This window comes from Equus quagga, chromosome 21 (genome assembly GCF_021613505.1).
Source record: "Equus quagga isolate Etosha38 chromosome 21, UCLA_HA_Equagga_1.0, whole genome shotgun sequence".
Lineage (NCBI taxonomy): Eukaryota > Metazoa > Chordata > Mammalia > Perissodactyla > Equidae > Equus > Equus quagga.
In genome coordinates, this window is record NC_060287.1 from 32000254 (window position 1) to 32025524 (window position 25271).

The 25271-nt window shown below is 46.6% G+C and overlaps 1 protein-coding gene across 1 annotated transcript in view; it reads left to right on the plus strand.

Moving 5' to 3' along the window:
- Positions 1–677: 677 nt before the first annotated feature.
- The window catches only part of LOC124231298 (protein dopey-2), a 98065-nt gene continuing 73471 nt past the window's right edge, over positions 678–25271 (plus strand). The window contains exons 1-2 of the mRNA XM_046648009.1: positions 678–828; positions 6399–6563. Coding sequence (XP_046503965.1) covers positions 6426–6563 — 138 coding nt within the window. The 5' untranslated portion in view covers positions 678–828; positions 6399–6425. The remainder of the gene's footprint in view (positions 829–6398; positions 6564–25271) is intronic.

The following is a 25271-nucleotide window of genomic DNA, read 5'->3' on the forward strand; positions in this document are numbered from 1 at the left end:
CCCCGGACCCGCCTCCCGCCCCCCAAGTCAACGGCCCGCCTCGCAGCCCCGCCCCCCCCCCATGGATCCTCCCTTAGCTCCGCCCCACACCGATGTCCTCCATTGGCCTCCCAGCCCCGCCCCGCCAAGGACCCGCCCTCAGACCCGCCCCACGTACGAGGGCTCGCCTTGGCCCCGCCCCTCGCGCTGAGGGCCACCTCCCAGCCCCGCCCCGCCCCGCCCTCTGAGGACCCTCCCTCGGCCCCGCCGCACGTACCGAGGGTTCTCCCTTGGCCCCGCCCCTCGCGCCGAGGGCTCGCTCCCAGCCTCACCCGGCCCGCGGACGACTTCTATCCTTGCCCCCGCCCTTACCCGCCCAGGTCCCGCTTTCCCGCCCTGTCCCCATAGGTCTAGCCCTCGGCACCGCCTTACGTGCCGAGGGCCCAGCTTGCCCCACCCCCGCGCGCCGAGGACCCGCCCTTGTCCCCGCCCCCTCGCGCCAAGGGCCCGCATTCGGCCCCGCCCCACGCACAGAGGGCTCTCCCTCGGCCCCGCCCCTGGCGCCGAGGGCCCGCCTCCCAGTCCCGCCCCGCCTCCCGAAGACCCACTCTCGGCCACGCCCCTCACCAAGGCCCCTCCCTGGGTCCCGCCCCGCGCGCCGAGGGTCCGCCTCCCGGCCCCGCCCTGCCCCCGGAGCCGTGGCCGCTCGGCCTGGGGCGCGGCGCTTCCTCCACGGTCCCCTCCCGGCCGCGCCTCCGCAGCCGCTGGCTGTACCTGCCGCAGCGCGGCTGGCTTCTCCGCACCGCACGCGGGCGCGCCTGCCGAGAAGGGCTGCTGCCGCCGCCGCCGGTAAGTCCGGCCCGCACCCTCGGCCGCCGGGCGAAGCCGGGGCGTCGCCTCCCGCGAGCGGCGAGGCAGCATGGGCGCTCTCCCCCGGGTGCGAGGGCTCGGGTGGTGTCGGGGTGCAGGTAGCCCCTTGGAACGCGGCGGGCCCGCGGCGCGCACTGCTGCAGTGCGGGGGCGGCCCCAGCGAGGCCGCGCGTGGGCGTCGGCTCCGGCCCGGTACCCCCCGAGGGGCAGCCCGGGAGGCTGGTGGGGCCCCTCCCAGTTCCGCCGACTCCCGCTGCGGAGGAAGTGCGACCGCGCCCTCGCCGTGTCGGCGCGGCCTCTGGTCCGGCAGGTGGAGGTCAGGTGGGTCACGGCCCGCCCACCCTTCACCTCGGCGGGCAGACGGCGGACAAGCTGCGCCTTTGTTCGCTTGTGCAGTCCTGATCGGGCAGGAGGGCTGGGGACCTTTATAAAATTAGGGCTTTCCTGTTAAGGGAAGACCCCCAAAGTCTCCCACGCTGCCCCTGGGAGAAGGGATCCGAGTCGCAGTGTGTGCGCTCTGCCCGCCTGGCCCCTGCGTCCTGCAGGACTGCCGGCTACTGCCAGCGTGGATGGCCCTTAGCAACTCATAGTGCGGCTGATTACAGAGACTGTTACCTGCAGGTGTTTCCTTAATTTGGGACAGCTGCCCTACACTTGGGAAAACCTTTGTAGGATTTTTTGGTAAGGGGATGGAGGCCCTTCCCCTTCCTCCAAAGCCTGCTCCCGATAGTGTCTTAAATTTTTTCCGCTAAAATTTCGTTACCGCTCTGAAAGACCAAATTCAGAATAATGTGCTCTAGAGTTGATTAAACCAGTTGCAGAGGAGTGTTTCCGTTCTGTAGACGAAGGGTCATCATCTGTTGATAAGTGTTCTTGTTCATGGGAGGATGGCTGTTTGTCATTTTTCACTTTCTTTTCATCTAACTCAGAAACATTCCTTCATGTAAACATCTTTACAATTAACTTCTTTCGGATCTGGCAGTTGATTTTTCACTTGAACTTATTTTTTGTAAGAAAATAAGAATGGATAAGGCGGGAGATTTCCTGCTGACATTTTCTGTTTTAAGGCGGATACATCTGGTGGAGTACACTTGTTTATAAGACTACTCCCTTGTGTATCTAATTGTTAGTAGGCCGTAAAACCCTTGTGAGTTTTACCCAGCTATTGAGCCTCTCACAGAAAAGGTATTCAGGATAGATTGCAAGATCATTGTCAGAACTATTAACTTTACCTGCAGCATAATGTAGTAAAGGTTCTGTGGCATTTCGCTGACCTGAGCCGGAATCCTAATTCTGCCAGTTGCTTGCTGTGTGACTCAGGCAACTTTCTGGAGGGCCTGATTCCCAATATCCTCATCTTAAGGCTAATACCCATCTCATAGGTCTCTTGTGTGTTGCATGAAATAAATGCATGCATAAATGATGAATTTACCAAGCCCACCCACAAGGCTTGCTTAGTAACATAGTATCGAATGCCCCATATTTTGAAATAAAGGACTTTGCTCCAATGAAACGTTGCAGACTCCTTGCCTGTGCTATTAGTTACACCAAATAGTAGTTTCTTCATATAGCCAACAGTAGCATTGAACTGCTTTAGTTACCTGCTCTGACCTGGCCAACACCCTTGCCACAAGCAGTGGTGTCCCTTTGCCACTCCACCTCCTATACACACACGTTATTGCTGATGAAGCTGTTTTTCTGCTAACTACCCACCCACACCTGTGGGCTTGGAGGACTCCTCTGCTGGTGGGTGGTCTTCCTCTGTCCTTTGCTCTTTTTTTTTGAGGAAGATTAGCCCTGAGCTGACATCTGCTGCCAGTCCTCCTCTTTTTGCTGAGGAAGACTGGCCCTGAGCTAACATCCATGCCCATCTTCCTCCACTTTATATGTGGGACGCCTACCATAGCATGGCTTGCCAAGCGGTGCCATGTCAGCACCTGGGATCTGAACCGGCAAACCCCAGGCCACTGAAGCGGAATGTGCGAACTTAACTGCTGCTCCACCAGGCCAGCCCCTGTCCTTTGCTCTTGCCAGCGTCACTTTAACCTCAGCCCATACTGTCACTGTGTGTGCCATGATAAATTGATATAGTTAGATATTTTCTCTTTCATTAGGCGATGAACTATGAGAGTGGAACCTTGTCTTCTTCATGTTTCTTTCCCCAGTGCTTAGACATTTAATGTAGTGAGCAGGCACTGCATGGAGTATTGCAATGGTTCAGAGATACCGGATTTCAGACCAGTAAATGTCCTGAAAAAAAAAAGTTACAGACTATTTAGATGTACCAACTTCTTGGCAAAATAAACTATTGCTTCTTGTTACCATCTTTAATGTTTTAAAAAAATGTGAATGCTATTATTTCAGAAAAGAAGAACAGGCCTTCCCAAGAATGAATAGGAAATCTTACTATGTGGGTGCATATGCAAAGTACAGGATATTTTTGCAGAAAGATCCAGCCTGTGCAAAGGCTCTGTGGAAGGAGTCAGTCTTAGGACAATCAGAGTGCCTTGGAGAGAAAGATGGGTGGAGCCTTGTAGGCCACGGGGTAAGCGGGGGAGGTCTGGATTTATTGTAAGCTTAGTGGGAAGAGTTTAAACATGGTGGGGATGTGCTTTAATTTATGTTGTAAGAGGATTCTTGGAGCGCTGTGTGAAAATACTTTGGAGAGGGGCGAGAGTGAAGGAGGACCACTCTGAAGCCTCTGTAAGCTTGCACAGTGGAGCAGTGGAGATGGTGAGCAATCGAGTCCACAGGTGTTTTGGAAGAGGAGCCAGCAGGTCTTGGGTTGAGTGTGGCAGGTGAAGAGAAGGAAGAGTCCAGGGTGATGTCACAGATCCTGTGGGTAGTGTGGCCGCTTTCTGAGGAAAAGAAGACAGGAGACGGAGCATGCTGAACAGATGGAATTGAGAGTTTAGGGTTTTTCTAAACAGCTTTATTGAGATATACTTTACAGACCATAACATTCATTCATTCAAGTGTCCAATTCATTGATTTTTAGTAAACTTACAGAGTCATGCACCCACTGCCACAATCCAATTTTAGCACATTGCCATTACCATAAAAAGATCCCTTGTGCCCATTTTGAGTTACTCCGTGTTCCTGCTCCCCACCCAAGGCAACCACTAATCTACTTGCCATCTCTAAGGATTTGCCTATTCTGGGCATTTAATGTAAATGGAATCATACAATATGTAGCAGTTGTGACTGGCTTCTTCCACCAAGCGTGTATTTTCCTGGTTCATCCGTGATGTAGCACGTGTCTGTTCCATGTTCCTTCACATTGCCGAATAGCGTTCCATTGTATGGCTAGACCACATTTTGTTGATGAGCACTCGAGAGTAGTTTGGGATGCACTAACTTTGAGACACTTTCCGCATCCATGAGGAGAAGTCAAGTAGACATTTGCATGAATCTGGACCTCGGGGAGGTTTGGGCAGGCGTTGTAAATCCGTGGGTCATTAGCATGAAGATGGTATTTGTAAGTTAGAGGAATGGGGAGATCACCGAGGATAAAGAGAGAAAGAAAGAAGGCCCAAGCCTAGTGCCAGGGAATGCCAACATCTGGCAGTCAGCTAGAGGAGGCTGAGCTTGCAAAGGGGAAGGCACAGCAGAGGTAAGAGTAAACCAGTGCAGGGCTGGTGGGCCAGAGGAGTGGTGGGCTGAGAGAAGGCTGTTGTGAGAAGGAGCCAGGGGTCTGCTGCCCATCCTACTGAGAGGTACTGTAAGGAAACAAGAGTCCCCTGACGTTGGCAACACGAAAGTTGTGGTGGCCTTGAGTGGACTGGAGCAGGCCAAGAGTGATCAGAAAGTGAAGTAGAAGATATCAGAGGATTCTTGCAAATTCACTGTGGCCAATAAATGAGAGATTCAAGCTTAAAGAACGTATCGTTGTACCTACAGTTCAGTTTCTTTCACCTTTCATGTTTGCTTTTTTATTTGATTGTGTGCAACTTGGTTAGCAAACTACAGCCTGCTCAGTGTATTTTATCATATCACGTTCCTGAGCATTTCTCCATTCAGACTGTGTACTAGTGAAATACTAATTAGCCTTGTATATCAGCCAGGCTTGTGTTCAGCTTGATTGAACGGTGGCTTAAACAAATGAGCTGCTACGTGCAGAAAGCTTTAAGTCCAGAGGCAGAGCATCCAGGGTTGGTATGATGCCTTCTTAAAGCCATCCAGGGTCTCAACTTCTCTCTTTTCACGTATGCACAAAAGGAGGCGTATCCTCTTGGTTGCAAGATGCGGCTTCACTTCCAGCATCAAACCTTTGTTCCAGGACAAAAGAAGGGGAAGAGTGAAGGACAAAAGGCCCATGCCAGAGGAGTCCACCTCTTTTCAAACAGCTTTCCTGGAGTCCCCACCACCAGCCTCTACTGACATCCCATTGTCCAGAGCTGTCACATGACCACCTAGCTGCAAGGGAGGCTGGGAACTGTAGTGCTGCCTGAGCAAAATTAGGGTTGCCTTAGTATGAAAAAGAGAGACAAGGGGTTTTGGGGTAGGTGCCTGCCACACTCTAAATAGATCTTAATTAGATGAAGACTAAAGAAGGGAGGCAAGTGAGAATCCTAAGGCATTACTTTTGAGAAAGTGCCAAAGCCTGGAACTAGGTGACAGACCAAGAGAACAATTCAACATTTCTGTATCTCATGGAATATTTTTCAGAGTTATAATTTGTTTGAATAGACTGATGAGTTGACCTTCAGATTTTTTTTTTGTGATGGAGTAAAAACAATTTGATGTAAGCATGCATTTGTATTGTACATGATAACGTATAAATGATGGATGGTTTCACAAGGTCAAATCAGTGCATTTGATCTTGAACAACAGCATCCCCTGTTGTTCTTTGTTTTCTTTTGTCACATTGGGGATAAAAAGAAAAGGATATGGTTGCTGTTGGAGTTGGCATTAGACCGTCTACATTTCAGGCTTTGCAATAGCTGTAGTGGTTCATATATAATGAATGCATCTAGCCGCAGGAAAAAATAAAAGAATCCATCAGAGAATATACATGAGCAAGAAGAATAAAATGATGACTGCTTGGGCCCTGGTGTAATCACCTACACGCAGACTCTACACTTTGAGGACAAAGCCATCGGGGCAGCTCCTGGTCAGAGGGTCTGGAGGGTAATTGGAGCTTAGTAACTGAACAGACACATGGTACATTTCTGACAATGATACTGTCAGACACTACGCTCTTACATCCTTATGATCTTTCAGAATTACCAATTGGCAACAAAGTATAGTCAGCCGCCTAATGAGTTTCACTCCTGGCACTAATTTTGTCAATTAAGTGGAACCCTAGTATTTTTGCTTCTTGCCACTCCATCCATTTGTCTCTGTCAGAATCCAGGAGGGCCGGAACTGTTTATCTTTGATCTACTGTAGTGCCTGGCCCAGAAGCCTTGCCAAATATTTGAACTGGATTGCCAAGGGAGTTTGTGCCCAGTAGTGTTGTGGACTCATTTCCTCTGTATCTCTGGGCTGGGAACCATTTGTGTCCTTGAATAGCTGCCTCATTTGTTTATTTTTTGATTGACTTTTAGATACTTTCTCTGCTGCAAGAATGTAAGATGGATCCAGAAGAGCAAGAACTATCCACTGATTACCGATACAGAAATTACTCTTCAGTGATTGAAAAGGCTTTAAGAAATTTTGAGTCCTCGACTGAATGGGCCGATCTCATATCTTCGCTGGGCAAGCTCAACAAGGTATGTGAGGCACAGAGTGCTTTGATTGAGTGGAGGAAGGGACCCAGCTGTCTTTTTATTATTTCGAGGAATTATCCTTTTATTAATACACTACATTCTGATAACAATTAGAAAATGCAGATAAGAAAAACCACCTGTAATTGTGTCCCCCAGCATTATCCACTGTTAACCTCTCAGAGTCCTTCCCTCCTTCCAGCTTTTTTTTCTGAGTGTAGGATCATCGTGTGGATACTGTCACTGGAATAGCTGAGCAGTCTTTTTCTCAGTCATATTTAGGTCTAAGCAAGATCAACTTTAAAATTATCCAGTCAGTTATTCAAAGATTAATTGTTCTTCACGTATTGCTTAGGATTTTTATGGCATTTTCTTCTTTGGTCTACTTTTTTGACCATTTTACTGGTGATTGGTAACTTCCGGAAGAATAAAGGATGAAATAAATACTGAAATCTGTTCAGAAATTGTGTGTGTGTTGGAGGAGGGGAAAGAGGTCAGGTCTAGGAAGACCAAAACTCTTCACATGTGGGCTTAACCTTGTGTTCTCTAGAGGGGACCAATGTATTTTCTCATCCTTCCCAGAAGGAGAATGACACAGTAATCCCCACGCCCTCAGGTGACCACTATGACCTATAGGTAGAAGATGTCTGGGTTCGAAGAGGCCACGCCCAGGGCCCCTGGCTGTGATGTGTGACTCTGGAGCCCGAGTGCCATGTGGGAGTTGGGAGGTGCCCTGCCCTGCCCTGCAGATCTCCACTCCCTGGGTCACACGCAGTGGGGGCTCTAACAAACATCACTGAAGAGAAAGGATTTCTCCATTGACCTCTTCAAGGAATGGGGGAGGGTGAAGAATACCAGCAGCCTGACCCCGGGTGTAATGCCTGGGCAGCAGTCCAGCACCAACCGCCAGAAAGCCGCATCAGCACCCACAGATGGCTATCAGACAGTGGAGAGAGGCGGTTGTTACAGCTGGTGGCCCAAAAACTGCGTGGTCTCTTGCGAGGTATATTTACGACATGAGAACGCTGTGGCTGGGTGCTGGCTGGGATGGACCAGTGTAATAAAGCAGCAAATAAGAGCTTGGGAATTCTTTGGTCGTGGAGCCCTAACTCAGGAATTCTCAAGCTAAAGATAATATTCCTCATCTTGCATGAAGGTGGGTTGCTTTTTTAGGGGAAAGAGAGAAGCACTGAAATGGGATTTAGGCAGATTCAGGTTCTTCTAAATGTTTCACTATTTTAGTACTTGACTCTCCTGGAATCTAAAAATAGCATACTTATTTTGGGAGGAGGTGTGTTCATTATTTTTTTGTTGAGGTACAATTCACATTGCATAAAATTTACCATTTAACCTTTTTAAAGTGTACAATTAAGTGGCTTTTAGGGCATTCACAATGTTGCACAACCGTCACCACCATCTAGTTTCAGAACGTTGTCACCACCCCAGAAGGAAACCCTCCTCATCCCTGCCTCTTCCCAGTCCCTGGCACCACTAATCTACTTTCTGTGTCTGTGGAAATTTCATCTAAATTGGAATTGTGCGATATATGGCCTTTTGTGTCTGGCTTCTTTCACTTAGCATGTTTCCAAGGTTTGCCCCTGATGTAGAATGTTTCAGTACTTCATTGATTTTTATGACTGAATAATATTTCATTGTATGGATAGACCACATTTTTTTTTCCCCTGAGGACAACCAGTGCTGAGCTAACATCTGTGCCAATCTTCCTCCGCTTTACATGTGGATCACCACCACAGCATGGCTAACGAGTGGTGTAGGTCTGTACCCGGGATCCAAACCTGCAAACCTAGGCTACTGAAGCAGAACGTGCCAAAGTTAACCCCTACACTGTGGGGCCAGCCCCTAGATAGAATACATTTTGTTTATCCATTCATCAGTTGGTGGGCATTTGGGTGTCTCCGTTTTGGCTCTTGTGAGTAATACTGCTGTGAACATTTGTGTGCAAGTTTTTGTTTGAACACCTGTCTTGGGTATATATCTAGGAGTGGAATTACTGAATTATGTGGTAATTCTATGTTTAACTTATTGAGGAACCACCAAACTGTTTTCTCAGCCGCTACACCACTTTACATGCCCACCAGCAACATATGAGGGTTCCATTTTTTTCACATCCTCGTTAACACTTACTTTTTATTTTTTTGGTGATAGCCATTCTAGTGCGTGTGAAGTGGTGTCTTGTGGTTCTAATTTGCATTTCCCTAATGACTAATAATTTCATATAGATATGTATTTATTGGCCATTTGTATGTCTTCTTTGCAGAAATTTCCATTCAAACACTTTGCGTATTTTTTAACTGAGTTGTTTGTCTTTTTGTTGTTGGTTTGTAAGAGTTCTTTATATATTCTAGATACCAGGCCCTTATTGGATATATGATTTACAAATATTTATTTCCCATTCTTTGGGTTGTCTTTTCACTTTTTTGCTAACGCCCTTAGATGTGCAAAAGTTCTTAATTTTGATGAAGTCTAATTTATCTATTTTTTCTTTTATTGCTTGTGCTTTTAATGTCATATCTAAGAAACCATTACCAATCTGAGGTCATGAAGATTTGCCCCTGTGTTTTTTTCTGAGAGTTTAATAATTTTAGCTTTTGCATTTAGGTCTTTGATCCATTTTGAGCTAATTTTTTTACGTGGTGTGAGGTGGGGCTCCAGCTTCACTCTTTTGCATGTGGAAGTCCAGTTGTCCCAGCACCGTGTGTTGAAGAGACTCTTCTTTTCAAGGGTTTTGGAACCCTTGTTGAAAATCAGTTGGCCGTAGATAGATGGGTTTATTTCTGAACTTTCCTTTCTTTTCCATTGATCTGTGTGTCTCTCCTTATGTCAATACCATACATGTTTTGATTATTGTAGCTTTTTAGTAAGCTTTACAGTAAGTAAGTGAGAGTCTTCCAACTTTGTTATTCTTTTCAGAATTGTTCTGTTTATTCTGGATCCCTTGAAATTCCATGTGAATTTTAGGATCTGCTGCTCAATTTCTGCAAAAAAGCCAAGTGGGGGGGCTGGCCCCGTGGCCGAGTGGTTAAGTTCGTGTGCTCCGCTGCAGGCGGCCCAGTGTTTCGTTGGTTCAAATCCTGGGTGCGGACATGGCACTGCTCGTCGAACCACGCTGGGGCAGCGTCCCACATGCCACAACTAGAAGGACCCACACCGAAGAATATACAACTGTGTACTGAGGGGCTTTGGGGAGAAAAAGGAAAAAAATAAAATCTTTAAAAAAAAAGCCAAGTGGGCCTTGGATAGGGATCGCACTGAATCTCCGGGAGAGTGTTGCCACACTAACAACATTGTCTTCCAATCCGTGAACACAAGGTGTCTTTCCATTTATTTAGGAACACATGCGTTTTGAGCTAGGTAAAACAATAACCTTGGTAAGTGCAGTTCTCGAGCAATGATGTATTCTGTTAAACAGGCTTTGTTTCAATATATCTGAAAAAAATTCCTAAAACGTCTCATCATTTTAACTCACCTTTTGAAAGGCAGGTTGTCAAGTACGGTTGAACCCCTCTTTAAGGAGTTTTTAAAGCATTGGCCATTATTCATTCACTAGCAATATGAGCACCTACGATGTGCCAGCTGGTGTTCTAGGTATCAGGGTATAGCAGAGAACAAAACTGACAAGATGCTCCCCACTTTCTGGGGGGGATCGGGGGAAGCTGAGGATAAACAAAATACATGGGGTGCTAGATAGCAGTGAGTGTCCTGGGAACAGTGAAGAAGGGAAGGGGCGGTGAGTGTTAGGGGGACATTGTGATATTATATGGGATCATCAAGGAAGGCCTTGCTGAGAAGGTGCGTTTGACCAAGTATAGAGGTTCTGGTGTGTCTGAGGCCAGTGAGGTTGTCACGAAGAGAGAGGGAGAGAGTGTAGGAGACGAGGCCACAGAGGCAAGAGATGGGGAGGGCATCCAATCTTGTAGGTTCTTTAAAACTGGAATCTGACGGCGACTTCTCAGTTCGGGGGAGCCCTGAGGGAGTGCTGAGCAGAGGGGCATGATCTAGCTTCCCCTGTAGCATGCTAGAACCATTTCCAGCTGCTCTGCTGGGGGTAGGAAAGAGATGGGGGTCAGGCAAGGCAGAAACAGGGAGGCCATTTAGGAGCTGTTGCCATAACATAGGTGGGCCAGTGGAGAAGGGTTTGGATTCTGAATATACTTCGAAGGAATAACTAACAGAATTTGCTGGTGGATTGGAGGAGGCATATAAGGGGAAAAGAGGAGTCAAGTATGACTCACAGGTTTTCTCCCAGGTTTTTGGCTTGAGAAGCCTCAAGGATGTGATGGGGAGACGGGAGGAGCCAGCCCCATGGGGTGGGCAGGGAGAGCAGGGCTTCACTTTGGGATGGCCTCTGCTGGGTGTCCCAGTGTGATGTCTATAGGCAATTGGATATGAGTAGTATTGGATAAAAATTTTAAAAGACAACTTTTTATTAAAATTGGTACCCAATTCCTTGTAATCCCACCGTGTCCTCTTTGCGGCTCAAGTTTCCTGTTCTCTGCTGCTATGATTGGGCAGTGAGTGAGAGCAGCCCCCTTGAAAAATTTGCAAGGTATCAGTGGGATGAGGGTGACACCATCTGTCCCTCCCTCGGCCCTGCCCACGGCAGCTGACATTCATAGCATACTGTGTGCTAAGGACTTGACATGCATTCTTGTAAAATATGCACAGCATATCTTGAGGTTGGTCTCAGGCTAAGCAACTTGTGCCACTCAGAGCCAGCAAGTGGCAAAGGGAAGGCTCAGACCCTGGCTGCCTGGCTCCAGAGCCCACGCTCTTGAGCTTTTTCCATGTCAGTGGCTGTCTGGCTCACACGGGGACAGGGATACACCTCTTTGCTCTCAGGGGCGCTGTCTTCATTATCCAGATGAGGTAGGTGCAATTGTTTGCCCTCTTTTATTGATGAAGGTTAACTGACTTGCCCGACGTGATACGGCTGCCAAGTGGTTGTTACGCATTGATTTGTAACCCCCGGCACCTCAGAATGTGACCTTATTTGGAGATTGGGTCTTTACAGAACTAATCAAGTTAAAATGAAGCCATTAGGGTGAGTCCTGGTCCAGTATGACTGATGTCCTTATAAAAAGGGAAAATTGGGACACAGAGATGGACATGCATGGAGGGAAGACAGCATGTGAGGATGAAGGCAGAGATCTAGGTGACGCAATTACAAGCCAGAGAAAGCCAGAGATTGCCGGCAAACGGCCGGAAGCAAAAAGAGCAGCCTCTCCCTCACAACCTCAGAAGGAACCAACCCCACTGACGCCTTGATCTCAGACTTCTGGCCTCCAGAACCGTGAAACAATCCATTTCTGTTGTTCAAGCCCCCGATGTTTGGTGCTTTGTTACAGCAGCCCTAGCAGACTGATACAGTGCTAGAAGCAAGCTGTATCAAACATCAAGGTGCTGGGGATATGGCATTGAATGCCAAGTTCCTGCCCTCTTAGCATGTAAGGCTTTGTTGGTGGAAGACGGACGAAATGAATAAATATGTGATGTTGGGTGCTGAATGCCAAGAGGAAAAATAACCCGGGGAAGTGGGGTGGTGAGGAAGGAAGATGGTGTGCTAGTTCAGACAGAGATGGCTCTCTGTTAACGTGACATTTGAGCTTTGAGCACAGGCCTGGATGCCGCCATTGAGCTGGCAGGGAGGCCATCTGGGGCGTGGGCCTGTGTCCAAGGTACAGTAGGGGCAGGTGTGGCTGGGGTGGAGAGGTGATAGGAGATGGAGGAGGTAGCCAGGGCAGATCACGGAGTTTGGTTCTGCGATGGAGGGGAAGCCGTTGAGCTTCCAGGAAGGCTCTGAGCGAGGGGACTGCTGCCTTAGGTGTTAGGAGAATCCCTCTGGCTGCCTCGTGGAGAGTGAGCCTGAGGTAGGAGCTTCTGGGTGGCAGTGGGCAGCTTTAGCATCAGAGTAGAGTCACTGGACGTGGAGGGTTGGGAAGGTGCTGGAGGGAGCAAGCCCCCATCGGCTTAGTGATTACTTAGGTCTGGGAGACAGAACTTGTGCATTCAGGGCTGTCTGATAGGAGTTGATGTGAATAAAGGATTTTCTTAAGGCTCTAGTGATGGCCAGATTTTTTGGACTCGTGTGTACACAGAAATTTCAGTGAGAAGACAAGTGATGAATTAGTAAAAACTCTTTATAATGCAAATATAAACAATACTGTAGTATAAAAAGGTTAGTTCAGGATGCTTTCTAATTAAGGTAGGTGCTAGATTATAAAACATCAACCATAGATTCAGAACAGGGGCTCAGAGAGCTCAACTCTTGACAAATGAGAAAACCGAGCCCCAGAAGGTCTTGGTTTGTGCAACCAAAGACAAGTTCTAACTGCATCATTTTTTAAATTTGCTAAACTTTCAGTATCATTTTTAGAATTTTTCTGTATTAGAGAAAAGTTTATCCTTTATGGTTTTTAGGTATATCAACATGAATAGGGTAATTTTTGCTTAATTATTTATCAGAGACTCCAAGCTATCGTGTTTCCTTAATTGTTTTTAGATAAATTTTAATCAAGTACATTTTGAGCCCTTATGAACCCAACCGCTGTACCAAGCCTGGATTACAACTTTGATTATGGAAATAAAGGATAGTAGAAATGAGTAAAACTCTGTACATTTAACAACTTTATCACTAAAACTTTTTTTTTAATATCATAATGGTCCTAAGTGAACCACATTTTTTGGCTGCTTTTATTCAATACCCTATTGTTTTACTAAATGACCAGAAAGCAGGTGACGTGAATAGCAGGGGAAGTCAGAGGTCTCGGGTGTTGTTACATGCTTCAGCTTCTAACGTCTTACCACTTAATTACACACGCCTCCTTTTTAAAGCAGAGCCTCTTTATTGTGGCATTTCGGGCTTAGCGCTGTGGTATTGTGGGAAGATCGTGGGCTGGAGCTCGGAGACCAAGTGAACTGCTCTGGCCCTTTACAGATCAGCCCTAAGACGACTTCTGCCTGAAAACTCGATGAGTCTGAACTGGATCCTGAATTTTACCCTAGCCCTAGTCAACTGCTTTTCTCTGTCAAGCAGTATTAGTTCAGATAAAGCCTCCTTAGTTTGGGATCTGTAGTAGGTCGCTAGGGCTGCCATGACAAAATTCCACAGACTGGGGCCTTAAACAATAGAAATTTATTTCTCGCAGTTCTCGGAGCTGGGACGTCAGCATGAGGGTACTGGCAGATTCCGTGTCTGGTGAGAGCCCTCTTCCTGGTTCACAGATGGCATCTTCTGTTATGTCCTCACATGGCAGAAGGCGTGAGGGAGCTCCCTGGGGTCTCTTTTATAAGGGCCCTAATCCCATTCATGAGGACTCTGCCCTTATGACCTCATCACCTCCCAAAGGCCCCACCTCCAAAATACCATCACATGGGGGTTCACAGACATTCAGACCATAGCACTGATGATTCGTGCCCATCTGACTGCACCAGCTTCTTTATGGGGGCTGTTTGTGGGGTGGCTTTCAGGGGGGTTCATCCTTCCAGGTCGGGCTTTCCCCTGTGTCTCCTTTTCAGCCCTCCCCAACCTCTTCCCCCTGCACTGAGACATGGTTTAGATCACTGCTCCTTTGGGCCAGCCTGATGAGCGAGTGACCTGGAGCAAGGCCGTGAGCCCCTGTCTGCCTCCTTATTTATGAACTGCGGCTCTCAGCCTCCATGATGCCTGGGTCCATCATGTCACCTCACTTTAGGGCCCCATCTGTTACAGTATGATAGCTCAGTTTGGGGCATTAGTTTAGTCATTTCCCAGCAACCTTGTGCTGCCGTCTGGGACGGTGACCTTAAGGGTAGAAGTTGGGGAGTGTAGACAAGTAGAGTGTTACGGTCATATTAGAAAGATGTGGGTTTTAATGCCTTCAGAGAAGAGACCAAATTGAAAGGATGTTGTTGGCAATTATTGACTCCGTTCACTTTTAAATAAAGTAGATCCTGTACCTCTTTGCAGGAGAGAGTGGTAAGCACAAGGTCCATGTGTCTCTGGCAGGGTTCTGATTTTCTTGGCACCAGAACTTAGACAGTGCAGCTAGTAGGACGTCAGGTAGAACTCTGATGCCTAACATGTGGCAAAGGCTGCCAGACCCTTTGCCACGGTTCTGTTGTCCTTCTTTTGGTAAGTGACACATTGGGCCTCAGAGGGCATTATTGCTCACATCCTACCCCAGGTTGTCCAGAAGGAGCTGAGAATTGGCAAGGGCTTTGCTGATTCAGGGTTGTTAGAGCTGCTTGAAACACCGTAGGCTGACGTGGTCCTTTTGGGAAGAGCATTTCTCTTTGCTGAGAGGAGCCTGGTATACTTTCGCTGATTGATAGTCTCCTTATTTTGTGTGTAAGCAAAGGATATTTTCATCATTCTTCCTTTCACATCTGCTGGAGGGATGGAAATAGTTTAGATTTGGACGGATGAATTATTCCTCCAATAATCTAATGACAGAAGCTTGTCTGGCAGAATTGAGTTTATGGATAGGGGAAGGGGCTTGTGGTTCCGTACATTTTATAAATTCTGCCACAAAGGTTGTGAAACTAGAAACTTGATGTCAGGCTGGGGTCAGGAAGGTGCTGTGGACTGAATTGTGTCTCCCCCTGAATTCCTGTGTTGAATCCCTCACCCCCAGTGTGACCGAAGCTGGAGCAAGGGTCTTCAGGAGGTAAGTAAGGTTAAATGAGGTCGTAAGAGTAAGGCGCTAACCCGATAGGGCTGTGGCCAGCCGTAAAAGAAGAGGGAGAGAGCGAGCCCTGCCTCCTGCAGGAGACGACACAGCGGGACGGCAGCCGTCCACAAACCAGGAGACCCGAATCAGCTGCCGCCTAAATCTTGGACTTCCAGCCCCCAGAACCAGGAGAAATAAATTTCTGTTCTTTAAGCCGCCCAGTCTGCGGCATTTTGTTACAGTAGCCCAAGCAGACTAATGTAGAAGGAAAAAGTTAAACTTAGCTATTTTTCCAAAAAGGACAACTGATTGGACATGAACACCAATATTCAAGCTTGTATTTGAGCCAAATATAGGCATTCCCATTTATCTTTTTTAAATGGTCTTTTCCCCCTTTTTTTTTTTAGAGCTTTGTTGACATACAGTAAACACTGCACATATTTAAAGTGTATAGTTTGATGAGTTTGGATATGTATATCCTGTGAAACTATCACCACATGAAGATAAGGGACTTGTCTCCATCACCTCCAGAAGTTTCCTTGTGTCTTTCTGTAATGCCTCCCCCCGCCCCCGCTCCCGTCTCAGCCCTCATCCCCAGGCAACCGCTGATCTGCTTTCTATCACTATAGTTTGCATTTTCTAAAATTTTACATAAATAGAATCATACAGCATGTAATCTTTTCTTTTCTTTCTCGTCTGGCGTCTTTCACTGAGCAAAGCTATTTTCAGAGTCATCCAGGTTGTTGTGTATATTGACAGTTCGTTCCTTTTTACTGCTGAGTAGGATTCCATGGATATACATTCTTTTTTTATCCATTTCCCTGTTAATGGACATTTGGGTTGCTTCCAGTAGGTATATATTTAACTTTAAAAAAAAACTGCCAAACAGTTTCCAAAGTGATCGCATCATTTTCCACCGCTCCAGCAGTGTACGAGAACTCCATTTCTTCCGTCCCCTCACCAGTACTTGGTATAGGCAGTCTTTTTATTTCAGCCAGTGTTAGTGACTCTTGCATTTCCCAAATAACTAATGATTAGAGAGTTAGTATGTGATTATTATAAATTTGTTTTAACCCTATAGAAATACAACACAAAGGTAACTATAAGAATCTTTACTGTTTTATTATATGTAATGGCAAAAATGTTAGACATGACCGTCCTCAATAGGGAAGTGGCAGTGGAGTAAATCGTGATACAACAGTATGATGAGATATGCAGTCACCCAAATAAAGTAGAGTTGTAGTTGCTAACATGAAAAAATGCTCATGATGAAACAAGGGGGCAAAAAAGGACAGGTTGAACAGTTCATAGCTCTCTCGGTTGTGTGTGTGTGAGAGCAAAAGGGAGGGGGGTTTGTATAGGAGTAGACAAGATCTAGAAGCCCTTTATTGCTGGACTAGTTCACGTCTAGTTTTTCATAATTCTAAATGAAGCTTTAATGAATGTCTTTCGGCACATGGCTGTTTTTATCAAGGCATATTGTCAGAGTTGGAGTTGCTGTGTCGTTGGTCATAGAGTTACACCTTTGGACGCATGAGTCTGTGTGTGGACTTTATTTTGTTCCACTAATCTGTCTGCATTGGTGCCAGGGCCACAGCCTTTAAACTGCTGTAGAGTCATGAGCCACATAACAATGTTTCAGTCAATGATGGACCACATATATGATGGTGGTCCCATAAGATTAGTACCATAGCCAGGTGTGTAGTTAGGCTGTCCCATCTAGGTTTGTGTAAGTACACTCTGTGATGTTTGCACAACAATGAAATCGCCTAATGATGCATTTCTCAGAATGTGTGCCTGTCATTAAGTGACACGTGACTGTAATTTATAATGTCTTTATCTGGCGGGACAGGTTCTCTACACTAACCTAACCACCCTTCTCTTTCAGAATTTTTCTGCCATTCCCAGGTTGTTTTCTTCCAGATGAACTGTAGAATCATTTGTAGAGTTAAAAAATATCTTTTGGGTGTTGATTGGTATTAGGTAACAATTTCAGAATATTTTGGGAGTGGTAGTTCCCTTCATTGATTAAAAAGTATTTACTTATGTCCCTAAGAGTTTAATTATTCTTATGTAAGTACTTCCTATTTCTTAAATATATTAGATATTTTATACATGTATTTGTGCTATTTTGAATGGGATTATTTTCCACTATATATTTTCACTGGTTGCTGGCATGTAGGAAACTATCAACTTACAGAATTTGGAAACTGGCCGTCTTAATGAATTTATTTCTGAGTTTTTTCAGTTGATTGTCTTGAGTTCTTCAGGTAGTCAGGCAAGCCATCAATCAATACTGAATTTGTGTTTTTTCCTAATATTTTGCTACATTTTCTGAAACAGTGTTAAATGATGATACTATCAATGTATTAGTTACAGTAATGTTAGCTGCTGTAACAAAGAAGTCCAAAAATTCACCACCGCCAATAAGATTGAAGTTTCTCGCTCATGTATCAATTCAGCATGGTGTTCCAGGTTGGGCACTTCTCTTCCATGTGGTCATTCCAGGGACTCTGCCATCTTTAACACTGGCTTTCTGAGTTGCTCTCTTCACTGCCATTCTGCTCCACAGGAAGAGGGAAGAGCATGTAGGAGCAGGCATAGACTTAATGGCATGTGTTACTTCCACTCATATCTTCAAGGGGGAAAAATATCCCCTGGCCCAGCAGCCGTGGCTCCGCTACAATCCTTACCACAGGAGAAGGGGGGCATGCTTTGGGTGGACAGTTCCAGTCCCTGCCCCCATGCGGCACACACTAATTTTGACAGCGCCTCTAGTGTTTCACCATCCGTGCACCCCTGCTGGCTCCATCATATTGCTTGTCTCGTCAAGGATCAGTTTATTCCTTATCTACTGCCTTAATAACTTATTTTTATATAGCAAGACATGTCTGTCATTTCACTACCTGATCAGTTTGTAAAGTGCTGAATTGCTTTTTTTCTAAGCAATGCAGTTCTGCCTCACATTTGACTCATGCTTTTGGTGATTACTGACTTAAGCCAGGTTCTGCCAACACCTGAGATAGGCCTTGGAAGTAAATATGTTGGAAGATATGCTGATGCAGATGTGGAATAAAGGAATGCTGAGCTTGGCGGCAGAGCACCTGGATTCACGTTCAGGCTCACCACTTACTTCTGAGTTTGGGGTAGACATGCTGGTTGCCCGCCCAAGAGCCATTCACCCTCTTCTTTCTTGTCAGGAGAACCCAGTTTTGTCTGGGGATCAGGTGGCGATGGGCTACAGAGTGGTAGCCCCCGTCTCCCAGCCCCAGCGGTAGATGTTGTTCTAGGACTTGATCTTAGTAATTCTATTTTCTTAGGCGGGGATTAATGTAGACAGGGGCACATGACCTTCCCTGACCCCCAAGACATGGCAGGCCAGCTTCTAGAAAGGATTTCTTCTCATGCAGAGAGACAGGAAAGGAACAAACACTGATTTTTTTGCTCCTCTCTGTTGTTGTGTGGGACCAACTCTGAGGCCAGGAGAGGAAAAGGCTGAGGGTTATTCAACTCACCGTTGGAAGCAAATAAGCCTGAAAAAGCTTGGGTCCTTGTAGGATGCCACTGAGACCTCGCATTAACCGAATGCAGAAATAATGCTCCTCTGGACCAAGGGTTCTCGGCCTTTGCACTGTTGACATTCTGTGATGGGGAGGGGGTGCTGAACTGTGCATCAAAGGAGGTTTATCAGCATCCTGGCCTCTGTCCACTAGATGCCAGTAGGACGCACACAAACACACCATGTTATAACAGCCAGAAATGGCTCCAGACGTTGCCAAATGTCCCCTGGGGGCAAAATTGCCCCAGTTTGAGAACCACTGCTCTAGACTTTTGGTTGTGACGTGGGGAATTTCTTCCTTTAGACTTGTATAGTTGGATATCATATTCCTTACAGCCAAAAGCTTCTTAACTGAGCCAGCGACCTTGGACCATCCTTAACCCCTTAGAGCCTGTTTCCTCTGAGGGCTGATGCGAGGACACTTGTTTCTGGACAGTGAGGTTGTTTGTGTGTCCTCATGCTGGTCCGCGCCCTCGCTGTCCGTGTTGGCGTGGTTCTGGCTGGTACCAGGGTCTTTATAGAGTAACTGCAGGGGATTTTCTGTCTCCCCGTCTGCAGAGGTTTTGTCCCAAGTACGGAACTTCCGATGTATTTTTGAGGAGTTTGTTTTCTTCCAGTGCCAGCTTTATGCAAGTTATGTGTTCTGCTTCTTGGTTCTGAGTGTCCCCGCCCGTCTTATAGCTGCTGGATATTGGAGAGAAGAGCCAACTTGGGGCTTGAATTCATCTGGAGAGAGCCAGGCTTTCGTGCCTTGGTCACTGTTCCTGTCTGCCTTCTTGGCGGCCCTTTCCCTCCCAGCCACTGAGAGCTTATTCTTCAACTGTCACTGCTTCTATGCAGATGGCTTGTCTCTGGGGACAAGGAAGCAAAGGAAAAGCAAAGAGGAGGACTGTGGTTCACACTGAGATCAGAGTAAGCAGGCGATGCAGTGTTGGGGAGGTGTGTTCTTTGCCTCCCAACCCGCGACTCCGAATTACATTCCATTATGAATTACTCTGGTGCTGATGCTGCACTTGCTGGTCGCACACTCCCAGTGCCTGAGGCCCTTGCGGGTGGTGGAACCAGAGCGCCCTGGGAGGATGCGTCCTGAGCTGCAAACGGCCGTTCTGAACCCATTCAGCTGCGGCATTGAGGATTGGGAAGGGCCTCTCGGGAGGTCTCTAGAGAAGGCTGCTCTGTGTGGAAGGGTAGCATTTAGTCTCTGTTGAGTGTGCCAGTTCTGTTCTCCTGGGTGTGAATTTTGAAGAATATTGAGTTCTACCAGCAGAACATTACAAATAATGAGACTCCATCCTCAAGATGTTCTTCCTTCTCCTGTGGCTCTAACAAGTTGATTTCCATACAGTAGGCTTTGGTTGGTTTGTTTGTTAAATATTTTGTATGTGGGTTAAAATGTGTAAAGCAGAAAAAGAACATTTTCATACACTGCATCATTTAATATCTTCATGGGATGATTATTTTACTAGGTCTTCTGGTTTGTGATTATAAATTCTTAAGTGTTTCAGTATTCTCAGCATCGTGTGTGACTCAGGGTTTAGAATATGTTTTGAAGGGCGCGTTTGCCCCACACGTTCGTTTTCTTGCCTGTACAGGTGGTTCCCAATAGAACTCAATTGCCTTCGTCGCCTGCCATTTTCCATCATTTCTGAGCCTACTGGCCCGTAGCCCCCCCAAAAATAGTGATACCTTTTAGTGAGCCTGTTATATGCTTGTCAATCATTATTTTTCAAACCTATAACCCTCCAAAGTTGGTGCCATTCAGCTCCTTTTACCGCTGAAGACACTGAAGCTCAGACTTTCTTGAGGCTTCTCCGTCACGTGGACAGTATTTCAGCTGAGCTAGCGCCACTGCGAAGGCCACTTTGGAGGTGGGAGTATATGGATGTCAGGGAGCGCTGGGGTGCACTGTGCCTGAAAAAGAGTAAAATCTGGAAACATGGAGAGCATCACAGCCAGCCATGCAAAGTTTCTACATGGGAAGACAGGGAAAATGGGTGTTAGTGGTGAGAGTGAGTGGCCTTTACCATCTAAATGTTATAATGAATTCAGAAGGGGAAAAGTAATTAGAGCAATACTTGAACACGTGTGCTGTCGCTTGCCTTCTCTGAGATAGCAGCGAGTTTGTTGTGTTGTGTTTTAAGAAGCTTTCTCACCCAGCATGCAGATTCCCAAGTCATTGTAAGCAAGGGTTGGGACAGACCCGGGTGCTTGTGTTGCGTGTGCATGTATGCGTGCACGCATGTGTGCACATGTGCATTCAGTGTTAATCCTAATACACTGCAGCAGTGGAAATGGAATGGAGACCTTGAATATTTCACCCACTTTTTGAGGCTGATCCGCATGACCCACCTTTGAGTAGATAGCAGCACATTTCAGTTAGAAGATGGAGCATCCTGTGGTCAGGGAACTTGTGACAGACTGGACAGCTGGTGAAAGGGGGAGCCCTGACTCAGACCCCACTGCAGCTGACTCTGAGCCTGTGCTCTTTATCATGTCCCCCGCCATTGCCTCTCTGGTCGCCCTCTTGTGAGCTAGACCAGCAAAGCATTCCCTCCGCAGCAGAGCCAACTCTGGTTCAGCTGATAAAAAATGAGGTTCTGAAAGTGCCAAGCCAAGGCCCGAGGCTTCAGTCTTCCCACAGACACGTAGCTAGTGCCAGCCGCAGGTCAGGGGCCCACTGTGCCCACCCTGAGGCCTGGCCTGGGACACTCCCCGCCCTTACCTCTCGGCCAGTGCCCTGTAAAATCCCTGTAGCATCTGCTCACCCTTTGGTTCTTCTCCTGCCCAAGCAGCACGGTATTGGCTCAGAAAGGGTCAGTGATTGTTAGCTGCAAGAGTAAGGCAAAGATGATTCAAAAGAGAGAAAATAGTTTTAGGAAATTTTTAAAAGAAAAAAATGTCTTCCAGTGGATCTCTAACTGATGCGGAAAGTCAAATTAAGCAGAGGCCCTGCTAGTGGCCTTATTGTGAGCTGGATCCAGGACATGGATGTTGTAACGCGATGAGAGTGGACTCTTGGGGGGCGCTGCCCTGCACTTTTGCTGTCAGGGTTCCGCAGACCGTCTGAACGCAGTGCGGTGATATTTCAGTCGGTGACCTTTCTGAGGAGGAAGCGTCTTGTTTACAAAGGAGTTGTACTGCTGTCACTCCTCCAGTTAAACAAAAGCTTGACCTCATTGCTTACCTGTGAACTCCCCACCCCCTGCAGGGGCTCTGGGGGGCCTTGCTCACATGCCTGTTCCTCCGCCTGTCTCCTGCCATCCCCAGCCCCCACCCTCCCAAGCTGGCACGGTGGCAGAGTCACTGCCACTTCAGGTGAGGCGTGACGCTCGCCACCATCACTGTGTGGCCTACTTTAAGGCGGGAAGTCCTGGCCGGTTTGTTGTTACTCAGTGTCTGTTCTGTTTTCATTCGTCCGAAGGGCACCATTGGTATCCCTTGGCAAGTATTTAATGAGTGTTCGAGCTGTGCCACCTGGCCTGTCTTACTCACTGTGCAGCTTTGCTTTTATGGCATGAAACGAGCATCATTATAAAGATGGCTGACTTCCAGAAAGAAGACAGGCCGATATTTTACCATTTGCCTGATGCAAGACAGGCTTTTAAATTGGCTTGCTTACATTTCTCTGTAGACGAGCTTCTGGCGCTCCGAAGTCAGCATTATCTGCACAGGAGCAGCTTCGCGCTGTCTCCTTTCTAGGAACTTTTGAAGGAAGCATTTAAAATTTTATTTTACAGCGTGAAACATTTTTTAATCGACTATAACTCTCCCCTGACCCCATTGTTAAATTACCTTTTTAAAAAATTTTAATTGTGATACAATGTATATAACATAAAATTTATCATCTTAACCATTTTTAAGTGTGTTAAATTACTTGTTGAGCCCATGGTCTACCCCTTTGGAATTTTTAATCATGTTTCTTACGTGGAACCATTCTAAGTCATGCCAAGAGTCCTGGAGAGTGTCAGACTGTGTGATGTCAAAGGGAAACCAAGGGAAACACAGACTTTGGCAGTGGTGCAGAGTGACGCACTTCCTGGTCCCTCTTGATGAAGCTCGGATGTGGTTCAACCTTTTTTTTTTGGTAACTTATATTTTGTGTTTTATTATTTTGTTTTAAGGTCAACCTGCTGAGCCTGTGAATACGTAAGATTAAAAATATAGCAATTATATCTTACTTATAGCTCAAGGAATGCTTTTAAAATGGTATAGTGCCTGAGGTGAAAGAAATGAGGAAATTTAATTTCCTGTTTAATCATAGCTTTTCCTGACTGTTTAGCACTTTTCAAACTGATTTTGAAAACATGGCTAGTTTTTCCTCCCAAATTCATGTGTTTCCCTGAGATATTTAGGTATTTATTCTACAGGTGAAGAAGAACGTTCCTCATCTTTTTTTTTTATATAATATATATACATCATTTTTATTAAGTGTTTATATCTATTGCAATTACTGGCCAGTCATTTTGGGGTTCTGGTTTCCTGAAAAACAAAACCCAAACAATGAAACTTCCCTGGAAATATTCCATGAGCTGTTCTCGCTGGAGAAGGGTCTTGCCAAACATAATATGCAGATAGAGGCAGGAAAGGGAAGGGCAGACTCAGGGTGGCACTCCCTGGTCTGTGCCAGGGTTCCAGTCTTGGCAGCTTGAACAGAGGGGAGGGGTGTGAAGAGGAATCCAGGCCCTAGAAGGTGGGACTCAGTTCTAGGTGGCTATTTTTCTAATTATGAGTTAAAAACTCACACTCAGGGGGCTGGCCCCGTGGCCGAGTGGTTAAGTTCGCGCGCTCCGCTGCAGGCGGCCCAGTGTTTTGTTGGTTCGAATCCTGGGCGCGGACATGGCACTGCTCATCAGACCACGCTGAGGCAGCGTCCCACATGCCACAACTAGAAGGACCCACAACAAAGAATATACAACTATGTACCGGGGGGCTTTGGGCAGAAGAAGGGAAAAAATAAAATCTTAAAAAAAAACCAAAAAAACTCACACTCAGGAGAGGCTGGACCGAGTCCCTGGGTCCCTTCGGAATTTGTTCAAAGGAGCCCCACTTTTTCTGGTCAGGAAAGACATTCAGTCCAATGTGTGCACATCACTCCAGTTCTTACAGCTTCACCAGCAAGAGCTGTTGCATGAAACACAATATTCATTTCTTTTTTCTTTTGTTGTTGGTGGTAAAGTAGACATAAAATTTACCATTTTAACTATTTTTGACGTGTACAGTTCAGTGTCATTTAGTATATGCACATTGTTGTGCAACCATCACCAATGTCCATCTTTGGAACTTTTTCATCTCTCCAAACAGAAACTCCATACCTACCTGACAGTACCTCCCTGTTCCCCGTTCCCCCACCCCTACTGACCACCATTCTACTTTCTGTTTCTATGAATTTGACTAATCTAGGTACCTCATATAAGTGGAATCATACAATATTTGCCCTTTTGTGTCTGGCTTATTTCACTTAAAATATCTTTAAGTTTCATCCATCTTGTAGCATGTGTCAGAATTTCCTTCCTTTTTAAGGCAGAATAATATTCCATTGTATGTATGTACCACATTTTGTTTATCCATTCATCTATCGATGGGCACTTGGGATATTTCCATCTCTTGGCTATTGTTAATAATGCTGCAATGAACATGAGTGTGCAAATATTTAAATCCCTGCTTTCAATTCTTTAGGATGTGTACTGAGAAGCAGAGTTGCTGCATCATACGGTGATTTGGTAAACAAATCAAATGTTTAAATTTTTGAGGAGCTGCCATGCTGTTTACGTGGCAGCTGCACCATTTTGCATTCCTGTCAGCAGTACACAGCACTCAGTTTTGAAACCTCTTGGACCAAGGCTGCTCTAAGTAGAACATTTTCTTTTTCAAAAGCCACAGCAGCTGTGGGCATCAGACTTGATTCCGCCTCTCAGAGAGGATGCAGCAGAACCCCTCCAATTTCCCCTGAGAAGTGTCTGTGGGCGCCTGGCAGTGGGCTGGCCACCTTGGTCACGCACTTTGCTTGTGCCCAAGGGCACTTAAGTTGACAGCTCACAGGGAGAGGATCTTCCAGGTCAAGGTGTCTGACTGAAGAAAGCCACCGTGGCTGAACCCCACACTGAGCTCGGAATCTTTAGCAGCAGGAGGCAGAGGCTGAATCATGAGATAACTCCCATTCTCTTTGAAGACTGTTCTGAATACGTGGAGGTGTTCCCCTCGTGGCTGGGCGTTAGCCCTCAGTGAGGCTAAAGGAAAAGTCTCATAAAGGTAGAATTTCGGGGAGCCAGAGTGGAGACCTTCATGGTGGCCTTTTCCACTGACCAGAGGCAACTGGTTGTTTCTTTCCTGGTCCCACCCTTGAGCTTCCGCACAGAGAGTGGGGGTGATGGTGAAGAGAGCATGTGTCCTTAATGGCATCAAGAGCTGGCTTAAGGGGCCAGCCAAGTGGTTAAATTCACAGGCTCTGCGTCAGTGGCCTGGGGTTTCACTGGTTTGGATCCAGGG